Source organism: Calliphora vicina, chromosome 4 (assembly GCF_958450345.1).
Source record: "Calliphora vicina chromosome 4, idCalVici1.1, whole genome shotgun sequence".
In the NCBI taxonomy this organism is placed as follows: Eukaryota; Metazoa; Arthropoda; class Insecta; order Diptera; family Calliphoridae; genus Calliphora; species Calliphora vicina.
The window spans coordinates 62,766,839-62,782,583 of record NC_088783.1 but is presented as its reverse complement, the minus strand read 5'-3'; the positions used below and the strand labels follow the sequence as shown (position 1 = coordinate 62,782,583).

The 15,745-nt window shown below is 30.2% G+C and overlaps 1 protein-coding gene across 1 annotated transcript in view; it reads right to left on the bottom strand.

The window, feature by feature from the left end:
• Positions 1 to 15,745, bottom strand: part of LOC135957150 (galactokinase-like) — a 106,738-nt gene that overhangs the window by 76,119 nt on the left and 14,874 nt on the right. The window contains exons 4-5 of the mRNA XM_065507836.1: positions 13,327 to 13,539; positions 12,974 to 13,099 (exon numbers count right to left, since the gene is read on the bottom strand). Of these exons, the coding sequence (XP_065363908.1) occupies positions 12,974 to 13,099; positions 13,327 to 13,539 (339 nt within the window). The remainder of the gene's footprint in view (positions 1 to 12,973; positions 13,100 to 13,326; positions 13,540 to 15,745) is intronic.

Below are 15,745 nucleotides of genomic sequence, written 5' to 3'. Positions count from 1 at the left end.
GGATATCACAATAAGATCAGCTATGAATAAATCCAAATGATCAATTTCAGTAAGCGATCTTTGGCGCCAGTACCAACTCTATTAAATTGAGTTATAAATGAAGTAAAAAGCGACTGTCTCTTTCCTATCCCTTCTATGGTGATCAGATTGAAATATTAACATAACTAGCTCCAAGACTCGTTTATTCACAATTATTAGAGTAACCTAAATCCCCGGAGGTGAGCTGAATTCTGGGTAGAAATAGATATCTAATCCACTAATAACTTCCCTATGAACCCAAATACTAGAAAACATCGCAAGTACCCTTCTGATGTTCCAGAAATTTTAACACTACTTTATAGTCAGATTCCATAAAAGTGGATTCCATATAACTTTGTGATCTTCAGTCATATAAAGTAACCTAAAAGAACAATCATTCCGCATTAACAACTAGGATCAACACACACTTGTGGGATTTGTAGAAAAATCACACAGCATTTGTGGACTTTTTGGATATTGAAGGGAACTTCAACAATATGAATCCCGAGTAGGTCCTTACAGCTTTGTACAGTTCGAACATAGACCAGTCAATAGTTTGCATCATAGGAAGACTTCTGAAAAATATAGTCATTATCTCTTTCGTGGAGACTGCTATTATTTTTAGAGTAGAAACCATCAGGGAATGGTTCTACGCCACTCATATGAAACTTTCTGCTCGTGGAATTAGACTTCATGATGTGTGAGACTGTTGCGAATGTTGATGATGTTGCTGTGGCTGTTTTCTGGGAAACACCTGTCAACTCTATCACAATGCCTTAAGTACACTTAGCCGCTAGATTAAACGGAGCTCGTGCTATTTCCTTTTACTTAATGGGGTGGAATTCAAATTATCGGACAGCGCGAAGTACTAGGGTATCATTATACACTCCAAACTATTCCAGTACTTGATTATCTTAGCGAGGGTATCTAAGTCAGCTATTGCCATAGTAATTATCTGGGGAATAAGCCAACGGGACGCGACATGGTTAAGCCCATACTAATGTATGGTGCACTAGTATGGTAGATGGCTCCACATATTGCGGCAAGATCTAATAATCCTTCAAATTTCTGTACTATTGGTCACAGGTGCGTTACGTAGCACTCCATAGCGTGATTTGTTAGGTATGTTTCACTGGCTACCGGCTACATGACCATACAATTGGCCCTAAATTCAAAGATCAGAATCAATGATGTAGTGTAATCGAGACTGAGATTTCACCCATCAAAAGTGCGATATATGATTGAGATACTATAGGTTATTCACTTTGTTTTCAGCAAATATAAATTTCGAATACTTTTGCTTGTCTGCATGGCTCTGGTGGGAATCGAACCCGCAACTTTCAGATTGATAGTCCAGAGTATTGGGACACACAATGTGAATATCCGAATTTGTAGCGACAGTAAACCTACAATTAAATCTCTCTCTAGTGTTTACACGACACCAAGATCGTTACATGTATGTCGGGTGTCTCTTATAGATATTATAAGCTGCAGTTATTCTGGGTGCCGGGTAACTCCGCTGTACCTGCATTTGACTATTTGCTCAATATCGAAACATATATGGTCTATATACGACGGGGCTTTTACGGGATCGGCTACGGATTCATATAGCCATACTTACAGGGCACTATTTAATTGGTTCACATACAAGGAAATTAAACATACCTTCCAATGACTTCTGTATAAGTTATCATTATGAAGACGAGAGAAACTAACAAAAATTTTATCTGTCTTTGACCTGCTTTATCAGGGACTCGAACGGAGCGATGTTCCTGAAGTCCTTATTTTCAATATTTAATAAAAAAAATAAAACTTTATCAACGATTTAAAGCCTTGGTCCACAAGGGGTTAACATGATCCTTTGAGTATCACAAAGGGACCAATACAAAAAATCCAGCGCCTGGTGTAACTAGCTGATATTGTAACCTAATCCGACACATATATACAGTATCTGGAGCAAACGTGGATCCAGGGTGGAAAAGGGAAATTACACACCCCATTAAACCGAAAATTTTAATATAAAAAACGAAAAATTTAAAATAAATGTTCCTTTATTAAAAATGAATGACATGAATCCGTGCCTGATCTGGAGTGATGTTGTTTTTCAGAATAGTACTTTTCCAAAAAGAAGACCTTTTTCCAGAAAAGTACCATGTTTATAAAATCCACAATTCTCATAAAAAATAAAATGTTCACTAAAAGTCTTTACCAAACAATAAATTATTAGAAAAGTACTATTAAAAAAATTACTTTTTGTAAACAACTTACAATTTCATAAATAATAAAATTTTCAATTTGTACAAAAAGTTTTTCAGAGAAGCACTACTTTCAAAAAAATTAATACAACAATATTTTAGAAAAAAAGCATTATTTAAACAATATTTGTTGCAAAAAGTAATATTTTCAGAAAAAGTACATTTTGTAAAAAACGTACAATTCTTACAAAAAGAAGTGCATATTTGTAGAAAAAGTGATATTTTTGAAAAAGGTACCATTTTTATAAACAAAATAATTATACAAAAAGTACTATTTCATAAGAAATTTTTTCTGATTGGAACATTTCAGATGGAAAAACTTAGATTTCTTGTCTTAATTTATAAAATGAATGATAGACTTGCTACAGATCAGATCTAGACTAGAATATCAATAAATGAGTGGATACATACATATGTCTTGCTCGTTTCAACAAGATATCTAGTAACTAAATGTGTAATGAATAATTTTACTTTATTTTACTGTAAATGTATGTAATGTCTTTGTAAATTCTTTGCCGGAGTAAAGGCCTGCATATTTTATTTGCTCTCCAATATCTGCAATTTAATTACTACTAGAAAATTATACTTATTCATCTTAATCAATTTAAATTCAAATGAACAAACAATAATTTCTTACCCAAACAAAATCTCTAACCACAATCTTAATTTGCTAAATTATCAAAAATCTGTGTACATTTTGAAAAACACCTGGAAAAAACAAATCATGAAAAACAAACTTGAAATAAATTTATAATTGTCACTATTTATTTTAGTTTTCAAATGCATATTTAGATAAGAAAGCCAAATCACACATACGAATAAATACAGAATAATTTAATTTGTAAAATAAATAACAACCAACCACCTACTGGAAAAAAACTAATTTTTAAGATAAACACATGAACATATGTGTGTGTAAAGGAATACAAAACTTTAAGACAAGTAAAATTTTATTTATTATTTTTTACACTTACACGTTATAAAAGTATAAAACGTATGTGTATCTTTTTGATATTTTTAGTAGTTTTTTATTTTATTTCCTACCACAGAATGCAATCTACCATAAAATCCATTTGAATATAATATTACAAATCTAATTTGAAATTTATGGAAATTCAAACAAAAGAACGTCTTTCTTTTTTGGTTGTATTTTTATATTTTTTATTTATGCTCATATGCAGATTTTCTGGTAACTTCTTTCTTGATAGATAAAGTAAGATAGAATGCAAATACAAGTAACTTTATTTCGGTTAAAGAGAAGGTGGTATAAGCTATTTTTGCAGTGAAATGAAGTAGTATTGACAGCAGAATAGGCGTATTATGAACTAGGGAACAAATTTACTAATTTATTATTATTTATTTATAGAATCTACAATTAATGACTTTATGGCTGTAATTGTTAAGTTAATTGGATATGAGTCGCTATCAACTGTCAAAGTTCGGAAGTCTCTTTGGAAGACCCCTTTTTTCTTTTGTATTTCATTTTAACATAAAAATATATTGCTTTTCAAAATTAAAGTCAAAATCAGTTTAGTTTTTTAAACCGACAAGAAAATAAAAACAGGAATTTTTAAAAATAAGAATTTTGAAAAAAGCTTTTTAAAAAAGAAAATCTGGTTCAAAATTTTTTGGCAACAGCTGCCTAATATGATTGGTAACTATTCTAATATTTAACATTCAGAGGTATAGGGTTTTTTTTTGCGCTAAATAGTATAACCAAGTCTGCGCAGACCTATATGGGATTTGTATGGAAATACATAGTCAGGTCTCCTAAAAGTATGTGTAAATTTGTTTGTTTGGCATTCAAGGCACGAATACCTGACATGTGAATGCTCTAACACGAAAAACAATAACGTTATACACACTTTTATATGCAAAAGGTCTGCACAGACCTAATTATACCTCCAAGGGTTAAACATTACAGAGTACTTTTTGCCGTTATATAAAAATAAAAAAAATAAAATATAATTCTAACATTTGAGGCGAACATATTCAAAGAATATTATTTGAATTAATGGTCCAAATGTTCTATTTTCAAAAAAAAAAAAATACTAATGAACAAGTAAGAGAGCTACATTCGGCTTATATACCCTTCAGCAAAGTACACTTCAAAATACAAATATTAAATATTTTTAGGTAAACAATATTTATTTTTTTTTCAAAGGTTTTTTTAATTTTTTGGGAACAACTTTTTTCGAGTGTTATTTTAAATTTTTTTTTTTAATTTTAAAATTTTTTTCTTTTAAATTTTAAAAAAAAATTTTGTATTTTAAATTTGAATTTTTTTTTTCTTTTTTTGTGAAAAACAAATGGAGTTAAAAAATATTTTTTCCGATTTTGACCCATTGTAGGTCCAACGTACTATGGTCTTATATACGTCGTTGCAAAGGTCTTTGAAATATCTATCATTAGATATCCATATTGTATATATTAATGACTTAGTAATCCATATCCTCATATCTCAGCCATTTGTGGAGCGATTTTGCTGATTTTAAATAGGAAACTTCTCGAAAGCATGTCTGACAGAATTATTGAAGATTTGTGTCCCGAAGATATATGGGGTCTTCAGAAAATTGATTTCAACAAACAGGCGGACAGACAGACAGATGGACATGCCTTAATCGACTCCGCTATCTATAAGGCTCCAGAATATATATACTTTATAGGATCGGAAAATTATATTGTGGAAATTACAAACGGAATGGCAGAATTATATATGTATACTAGAGTGTCTCTTAAAATTAAATTTGTTGAATTGTTGACACGGTACACAGTGCTTTGTCCCCATATAACGAATGGACAAAAGTAGAAGGAGCTTTCGTAGAGATATGAAATTTGGTACACTAATACCCTTTTGCATTGCTAAATAAAATACAAATTTTCAGCAAATTCGGATGAAGGACTTGCCTACCTGCCATATATCCTGAATATTAAAAATTACGTTTTAACTAAAATATTGATTAAAATATCTCACATTTTCAGTTTTCTCTAGAATTAAGGTGTTTCATTGTATGACAAATTTAACCTTAAAGACAAGGACTCCTTTTACTTCCATATAAGCCTAATTTATATAAAATTCGTTCGACGATTTTATACAAATCGAAATACTATGTTTTGAATATTCTTGAGATAATTAACTTAATTTATATAATTTTCAATTGCAAAATAAATGGTAATAATTATAAAAGTTATTTATTGGAAATATAAATTTTTTTTTAAATAATGTACAAGGGTATATGTATTAGTCTCAAATTTGCTAATTCTAAAAACGGTAAATTAAAAATTCATATTCAGTGATTTTTATTTCTTAATTTATAATTAAGGATTGTTTTTAATTTTATTAATGACATTTATAATAGCACTGTTTACTGAATTTATACGCGTATTAAAAAAGTTTAAAGTACATACAGTAGCCCAATAAAGTCTACATACAGGAATTCAAATTAAATTTCTTTCGTTGAAAGCTGCATTTGTAAGTTAAAAGTAATGAAATGTATTGGTTTAAAAAATAAATTCATATAAAAAAAATTAAAACAACATCACTTAATTCGGGTTTATCAACATTTCCTATCACGTCCAAAATTTCACCGTTATTCAAAAAACCAATTCAAATAACGCCCAAAAGTTCATCGTTATTAGAATTATTGATTCTGAGCCAAATAACGAAATAATTTTTTTGGTTTTTTGGGCTTTAATGTTCAAAATATTATGAAACATAATAGCCTCGCCCACCCATGACCGAGAATAAATTTTTCGTTATTTTACTCAGAACCAATAACACTAATAACGATGAACTTTTGGGCGTTATTTGAATTGTTTTTTTGCTAAAATCGACATAAGACATGTATTACTATATGTATATCTCATAAAAAAACTGCTTTAAATTAAAGTAACACAATAATTTTTACTGTATGTTGACTTTCTTGGGCTACTGTACATTACCAATTTTTTCTCTTACAAATTTATATATTTTTATTATTCTTTTACTTGAAGATACTGAAACCAGCACTCAGTCAAGTCTAAATGTTTTAAAACAACCATATTGATAAAAAAAATATTTTGTAAGAAGTTCAACGATCTTCAATACACTAATTTTACTAAAATGTTGTCAAACAACATCATCACTTATTATTCAAAAATCAATATTAATATCGAGAACAATTATAACAAAATTCCAAAATTATAGAATATTTTTTTTAAGTGACAAAAACCAGAAATATTACAAACAATACTTAGCAACTCCAATGAACCAATTATTGAAAATAAAAAAAAGGACAAATTTTTAAAGAAAATTTATTCAAAATTTTAAATACATAATTTGTACAATTGAAATGATTTAATTTAATTTTCAATTTGGGATATAATTAACATTTTATACTAAAATTAACCATAATAAGCATTTTTAAAAATAATTTATTTCAAAGATGCGGCAAAAATTCCGTTAATTTAATTTTTATTTTTAATAAATAAATGTATTAACTATAAAAAGCAATAACAAAAAAATACTACATTTTACACACTTTGTTTATATTTTCCACCAAAGTGAGATATTTTTTAATTTTTTATATGCATTTTTTAAAGCTATGTAAAAACATTCTAGGAGTGAAATTTCACAACAAATTGTTTTTTGGTAATTGAACGTATACATAGTTATTTAAAATATTAAACCAAAAATCATTTTTTTAAAAACCTAAATTTTTATAATATTTTTTGCAAATCTATCTTCAAAAGCACTTCCGTTTCCCTGAAAAATTTTCTGACTTTAGAGCCTTCTCTCAATAATAAATATGGTCATATCAAAATAATTTTTGGATACGTATATTAGTTGTCTTCTTAGCTTTCAAATTATATGTATATATCTTATTAAAATTTGGAAGAAACATTTATTTTCGACTTTTGTCTATAGAACAGAGTACTGTGCGGTACCCCGTGGCCAAAAAATATATAACATTTCGCTATCTTTCCATTAGAAATTCCAAATATTGAAAAATTTGACCTGTGACCTTCACGATTTAAGGTAATCTTTCAGACTATATTTAAAATTACCTGGACTATAATATTCTGAACAGATTTTATTTAAAATTAATAACAGTAAGGAAATTGGGTTCATTCGCCAAAATATGGCCAAAGAATTAGTTTTTCTCGAAAATCGCAAAATTTATATCGCAGGTACGGAAAAACTATAGGAGATAATGACATATTTTTTCACATTTTTATTCCATATTATGTTGTAAATAAATCCTCATGTGATGATCAAAAAATTCTGAAATTTGTTTAACAAAATTTTTAAAAATTTGGAATTGGAGTTTTGAAACTGCCGCACAGTGGTATGAGAATAAAAAAAGAAGGAAATAAATCTAAAGGCTTAGTCCGATTTGAATGAAATTTCACATGCGGAAAGAGGTGGAGTTGCTGAGTTTAAGTTTTGAATTTGGATCTCATGGGCCCACCAGGAGCGGGGCCAGGGATCCCCAATGTAGGACGCCTCGGGTATGTTCAATTTTAAAAATTATCCTATTTCTTCCGATTTCAAAAAAATTACGTATATGGAATCTTCTCATCGAGCTCTACATAAACCTCGTCAAGATATCAATTATCTCTTACAGCTAAGGAGATATTCGCATTTGAAAATTAAATTTTCAACATTTTTACCCACCCTACTCCAGTTTTTTGATGACCGCGGTTCCAAAAATTCCCCATTTTCTCCATTTATAGGTTTAACAACAAATATATATATCAAATAAAGAAAGAATTGTTTAAAAATCATTACTGGGTCCAAAGTTACAGGCATTTGAATTTAAAAAATTTAAAAAATGCGATTTTTTGCTATATTTTTTGGAAAAAAGTACTTTTGTTCTTTTTAAGTTATCTAAAAAAATTCTAAGAGGATGTATAATTAATTTGAACTTTTTGAAAAACTAACTTTACATCAAATATTATAAATGAAAAAAAAAATTATAATTTTTGATAACGTGGGGACCAGGTCCATTTAAAAATCGCCTATTTTGTATGTAAAATTCAACTTTAGGGCAAAAATTCTAATAACTTAAATACAAGATTCATACAACAATATGTCGGGAATTCTTCCGGATCGGGTACTATTTAAAATCGACAAAATCGGTCCATAAATGGCTGAGATATAAGGAAAACTGGGACAACCTAGATTTTTGCCTTAGTTTTGATTTATATCTGGATTACTAATAATTAATAATAGACAATATAGATATCTAATGATAGATATTTCAAAGTCCATTGCAACGATGTAGATAAGGCTATAGTAAGTTGGACCTACAATGGGTAAAAATCGGGAAAAATATTTTGTAATCCGAATTTTTTTTTCATCAAAAATTTTTTTTTTTCATTAATTATTTTTCCAAAAAAAAAATTTTTAAAAATTAAAAAAAAAAATTGGGAATAACTTTTTTAAAAAAAATTTAAAATAATTTGGAAAAAAAATTTTAAAAACTATTTGAAAACAAATTTTTTAAAAACAATTAAATAAAAAAAATTTAATTTTGTTTAAATAAAAATATTTAAAAAAGTATTTTTATGTATAATTTGGTGAAGGGTATATAAGATTCGGCACAGCCGAATATAGCCCTCTTACTTGTTTTTTTTATAAAATCCTTTCATTTATTTTTTATTTTACTACGACAGGGGTAGCGAAGCGCACCGGGTCAAGCTAGTATTGAAATAATTCACAACACCGAAATGGATCTGTCCACAATTAGTTATAGCTACCATGCAAGGCCCACTTCCGATAAAATTTTTAATGTGCATAAATCTCTTAAAGTTTCATGGCTATCAGCCTCAAGAGAAAAAATTCTTGATATTTTAAAAGAATCAGCGAAGGGAATTAAATGGTCTTCCAATAGCGGCTTCCAATCTTTGAAAGTTGATACGATTGACAAATACATTCCAATTTGACCTTGCACTCATTGATACTGAAATTTCATATTTTTTTCCCTCTAATGATAGTTCCTAAAATGCATCATATCCGAACTGCACTGTCTTGCAGTATTTATTATTATGATACTTTAAAGCTTATGTTATGATATGAGCAATATAAACTAGTAATAGTCTCAGTCACAAGAAGGAGTTATAAAGATGAAATGTATGATTTTCTTACCAAAAATGCTAAAGAAACAACAAAAAGCAATACGACAGCAACAGTAACAATGCAACACCAAAACAGCATCTTAACTGAGGCATACAGAAAAATGTCAACAATATAAAAAAAGCCAACAAAATGAAATAAAATATTTTACATATTTTATACACAAATTTGTTGCAGAATATATAGTCGTAGGAAATTTTCATTTTTTTGTTGAAGATATTTGCAAAAAATATGCAAAAATATTTATATTTTTTTTCGAGGAGGGAGTTGGCAAACAAAAAAAATGGCACATAGTTACTTGGGGTACTAAAACAAAAACTTCTTTATTTTTGAGAATTTTTCTAACGTTGCAAATTTGTTGTGTACTGTTACTGCTGCTGTTGTTTGCATTTAGTGCAATGAGCAAGTTGCATTGTTGCTTTATTCAAAACTGTCAACAACCATTCGTTTTCTTGTTTGTTTTGTATTGTTTAGCAACTGTCGCGCAAAGAACATTACGAGTATTTGTTTTATACGAAATTTTTTTATTTAAAAAAAAAACTGCTAACAAAGGCACATTTTTGGTTTTTATTCTTTGAACAGAATTTTACCATACAACATTTATTGTTACTTGTTTTCGTGTGTTGACAGTTGGAAGATCTTTGTTTTTTCTGCTGTCATTTTTACTTTTTGATGGCTGTGGCAGCAACAGCTTAGTAATATTTTAAAGTTCTTGTTAGCGAATTTTAGAGGCTGAACTTTTCTACTCGTACTTTTTGAATGTGGCAGTAATGACAGTGTTAAGAACAAAATATGCAATTGGTTGAAAGTAGATTTGCATTTTGAATTGTGTTATGTTGTGTCAAATGCCATTTATAAGTTTTGTCATTATGATACATAAAGAAAGTTTGTTTAGTTTATTGCAAAAATATTATTATCGTAATAAAGAAAGTTACTTAGCATGACAATATTTTGGAACCAAATTATCCATTTCACAGTTGTTATGAATACAATTTTAGACCAGTGGTCGGCAGTCCAAATTTAAGGACCTGAACAACCTGAAGGTTAGAGTGTCCCAAAAATATTTTTTTTTGGAATTTCGGACCGCATACCCTCTAATTTGTTTATATATATAAAACTATAGTTAAATATGAAATTTTGTCTTTCTATCATGATTGCAACCCGTGCCGACTTGCGATTTAGTTTTGTGGTGCATTTACAAGGGGAAAAAATGCAATTTTTTCAGTTTTTGTAAAAATTTTGCCATTAAATTATTACTTTTGCAATTTAGTTTAAAAGAAACGATATGTGTACGTAATTATTGTTCTAATAAGATATAAAACACAAAAATTGGATAAAAATTTTTAAAGTTATTAAAAAATCGCCAGGCCACTGGCGTGTCTCAAGCCACTGGAACAAGAAACGTATGAACAAAATTAACATATTTTGAGAAATATTAAAATAAGAGCTTATTTTTACTTAAAATATATACATATTTACTTGTATATGAGTTTTTGTCTTCGTAGGATACCGCTAACCTATTCCCAGGTATGACCAAAAACAATTATTTTTTTAACGGCAGTTTCAAAACTCCTATTTCAAATTTTTAAAATTTTGTTGAACAAATTTCAGAATTTTTTTTCACTTGGGGATTTATTGTCAACATAATAGGGAATAAAAATGTTGAAAAATTATGTCAATACCTCCTATAGTTTTTCCGTTCCTGCGATTTAAATTTAGCGATTTTCGTGAAAAACTAATTTTTTGGCCATATTTTGGCGAATGAGCCGAATTTCTTTACTGTTATGATTTTTTAAGTAAAAGCTTTTCAGAATATTATAGTCCATGTCATTTTAAATATAGTCTGAAAGTTTTACTAAAATCGGAAAACGTCAACCCTTAAATCGAGAAGGTCAAATTTTTCAATATTTGGAATTTTTCATGGAAAAATAGCGAAATGTTATATATTTTTGGGCCGATTTTGATGAAACTTAAGCCTAATTATTATTTACCGAACCACAGTGGGGCAGAAATATGTAATAAAATCTTTATTTATTAACAAAACTCAATGAAATTTTCAAAGTTTGTTATTCTAGATAACAAAGAGTAAAAACACTTTTCAAAAGGTCAATGGGAAACCCGCAATTCCTAAAAATTGCAGCGAAAATCCCAAAAATGGTATTTTTTTCCATTTTGCCCATATGGTCCACATTTCGTTGGGACTAGGAAAATCCTTTAAGGATAAATAGGAAACACATCAAGGTTACCAGAACTGCTTTCTGTTTTCTGTTCTCTGCTTTGGGATTTTAGAACATGTGGCCCAAAATTTAAATTTTTATAAAAAATAGGTCAAATTCTGAAGGGCGTAATGCCGACATATTCGAAAGATAGGACATGTTTTTTAAACCAAAATATTTTTCGTAAAGATACGTTATAGTAACACATAAAACTGTTATATGTTCTTAAAGAGAATTTTATTTTAAATAAAAAAAGATTTAAGTCACTTTTTCGCCCAAAAAGCAGCAAAAGTCTAATATTTTTTTTAATTTTTAAATTGAAAATAGTTTATTTTTATATCCACAATAGATATTGATCTGAAATCTATGGTATATAATTGGTAATTTAGTTCTCTACCTAACGTAGAAAATTTGATTCAATTCGGTTCAAAAGAACGCCCTATATTTTTAAAAACGAGGACCAAGGTGTGGCAAAATTTAAAAATTTTAATTTTGAAATGCCTATAACTTGGAAATTATAATAGATAAATAGCACACACAAGCTGAGCGCTTTCCAAAAATATAAAAATCTTTGAAATCGGATGAGAAACAAATAAATAGCAAATATTTAAAAATGTAAATGTCAAAGGTACCCTACTTTGAGCCCTCATAGCGCCGCCGCTGGTGAATTTGTAAGGTCCGTTTTAATAACATAAACTCAAACACTCCTTGTCTACACCAAAGTCAACATTTATCTCGATCGGACCAGCCGTTTAGAAATGCCAGATTTATTTCCAAAAAATTTTGATTCGGCCCCAATGTGCGACATTTCACAACCAGAATGTGAGGGAAAGTCGTTAATATATAACGAAATCTATAGCTCAAAGGTTTTCTCCTGTCGAATGTAGGAAAAACAGTTTTGCTCAGTAAAGATTTCTTGCAGTGCAGGACTTCGGCCTGGGGCTAAGGTTTTCTCCCCTGATGTGTATCAAAAACCAGCTTCGCTTAGTTAAGATTTCATGCATTGCAGGCAGAATAAGTTTTACGAAATATTTCGTAACATATCTGCAGTAAAAGTAATATTTTCTGACTGAAGCCGGCTTTTGATACACACCAGAGGAGAAAAACCTATTGGGGAACCAGCATATTTATTATTTACAGACCACTGATCTAGATTTAAAAACTCCTGTAAGCTGCTCCGCGTGCTGCAAAATAATGACAGAATTTGTGCCACAAAAAAGTCTTTTAAATTTACTTCTTGTTGCCTAAAACACTTAATTACTTTTAAATCCATAACCACATTTAATGACATCCTTATAATTACTAAAAAACAATAAAACTTTACCCAACTACACATTAAAATATGCTCTCAAGCATTTAAAACTTACCGACAATCTAACATTAAGGCATGATCCTTTTGTCCAGCCACTGAAATCATTTGATCCATGATGCCGCAGGGCATACCAACAAATTTATGCTCAGCTGCCTGGCAAATCAGGGCACGCTTGGCAGCACTAAAATAAAATGAAAAATTTCAAATAATAAACAAGAAATTAAAAATAAAAATGAAAATATAAAACTGGTCATTTTAATATACCAGAAAATACTTGTACTTGTAATATAAAAGAAAAAGTATTTTTATATTTTCATTTGTGGCTGCTGGAAAAAATAAACATTTTTATTCGCATTGTATTGTATTGTTAAAATACAACAACTAGCAAGGAAATAACTTACTACTTACCTTTCCACCTTGTGACCGGTAAAATGTTCTAGAAATGTCAATGTGGCCACTTCAATGGCAGCGCTGGACGATAAACCAGCCCCAACTGGCACATTACTCACAATGACCGCATTAAAACCCATGAATATATTACCACTAGTTGTTCCACCGCTACCAGTAACACCAACCGTTTCCATGAAACTATGAATTACACCTTTTATATAGTTTGACCATCTGGAAAATTAACAGCAACATTACAAATAAATACAAAAAAAAAAACAGAACATGTACAATTATACAAAGTTGTAGCTAAAGCAGTAAAATATTTTCATTTAACTTAATGCCTACTATTACGAGTATTTCAGCAAAGATGAAAATTTCCCCAACAAAATGTAAAATAAAAAGTTTATTAAATGCCCACTTTAAAGTGTAAACTAGCAACTACAATAACCCATAGAATAAAACAAACAAAAACTACATTCGTTTTTTACTTGTTTCCCTATCATTCTTTCAGTCATTTAGTGCTAAGTTTCTTTTTTTTTGAGGTTTCCAGTTGTATTTCAGTTCGAATCCAAAATTTTGCTTTTTTTTCTCCCCCCAAAAAAAGAAACTAACAAAAGCTGAAAAAAAGCAAAGTTTACCTGTAAACTTTGTTCCTCGACACTTTGTTGGATAAATGTTTGTTTGTTGGTTTGTTCCTTACAAAACAAAACTTTTGTTTGTTTGTGATTTTCGTTTGTGGGGGTGTTTGTTTGCTGCTTCTGTTTGCAGACTTACAGAGGGACAGATACATATTCACACAAAGAATATATCAACATTTATTGTATTTTATTTTTCAGAATATTCAAACAAGAGTGCTATATTCGGCTGTATCGAATTGTATATGCCCTTCACCAAAGAATACTTTAAGTAACAATTTTTGGTGAAAACTAATTTGGGTGAAAAAATAATTTTTGTTGAAAAAAATCTAGATTGTGGCGGTTTTTTGCTTATATATCAGCCGATTTTCTATACAGTAGCGGATACAGTGAATCATATAGTGTTCTATTTTTACTTTGATTGAAACATCAATGTTCGGTAACCAATTAAAATAAAGCAATACTTTTTTCGATTGCTTTGCTGTGATATAATAATTTCGTTCATTGCATTGCTCTATGATACTCGAAATTTCTTTGCTTTGTTGTCTGTCGCGTAAAAAAATAATGCTGATGGTATTCCAACACGGGAACATACGACATACAATTGACCATACGAGAAGAATGGATTTTCAAGGTTAATGCCGCAAAAATGACTGCCCTTGAGATTTTTTATTTGCCATTGCAAGCCGTACCGGAAACTGCAAGCGGTTAAAACCGAATGGCATATCGGTCGGAGCCACTGGGATTCGTGGTATCAAAACAAGTTTTCCTTTCCATTACAAACAAGTGATTGGTTTATGTTTCGTAATATTATGATTACCGATCCGACTTTCAGTTGTAGATTGTGAGGTGGTAATATGGGTAATTCCAGCGAGTTTAATAGTTGACGACATCCTCTTGGGAAGTAACGGAATTCACCGATTTGTACGTCATCAATTCGACAGCACTTTCACTTTGAATCTTAAAAATTCAATTCGTCGACAACAATGTTTTTCTCATCAAAATTCGCTCAACCAATTAAAAGTGTGTGCAATATTTGGAGACACCATTCAAATGAGTTCAGAATTTGATTCGTTGAACTGGCAGAAAGCCACGGGAAGTTGAATGCACCCGGTTGAAATGTCAACCCGGAGTTTCGCCGTAACCAATGTCCAGCAATTGTTTGGAAAGTACTTCTCCAGATTGATCGTTTCTTGACTTGTGTCCACAAAACGAACGACTTCAAACATACATTAAGTTCATCGGCTGGCATTGACGGTGGAAGCACTACTCTTGTTTGCCGAAAATCACCTGCCACCAGAATCATTGCACCACCAAACCGGTTTTGATTGTTTCGTTTTGTCAAATTCCTCCAAAGATCGCCATTGTACGATCGGTTTGCTTTGCTGCAAAACTTTGTCCATCGCACTGTTCTTGGAAATGTTGCATGTTAGATTTTCATTGATTTGCATATTCAAAGCCAACTCGCATATTTTTTTTGTCGATTCAACAGTGAAACAATTGTACGAACTGATTTCCTCAAGGTATCGCCATCACATATTTTTCGGCGATGCAACTCTTGATCATAAAGCACATGTCCTCATTGTAAATTATCGAAAAAGAAGGTTCGTATTGGATGAGCACTTGACGAAAGCTCAGCATATCCGAGGGTGTATTCCCAATGACAGTCATTCTCTAATAATCGCAAGCATTGATACGCTTCTCCATAAGTGTCACCAATTCATCATTTATAGCTCACAACTCTTGGAATGATGTTGGGCCATGAACGCTGACTAATAGCAAACGCAAATAGAAACACTTAT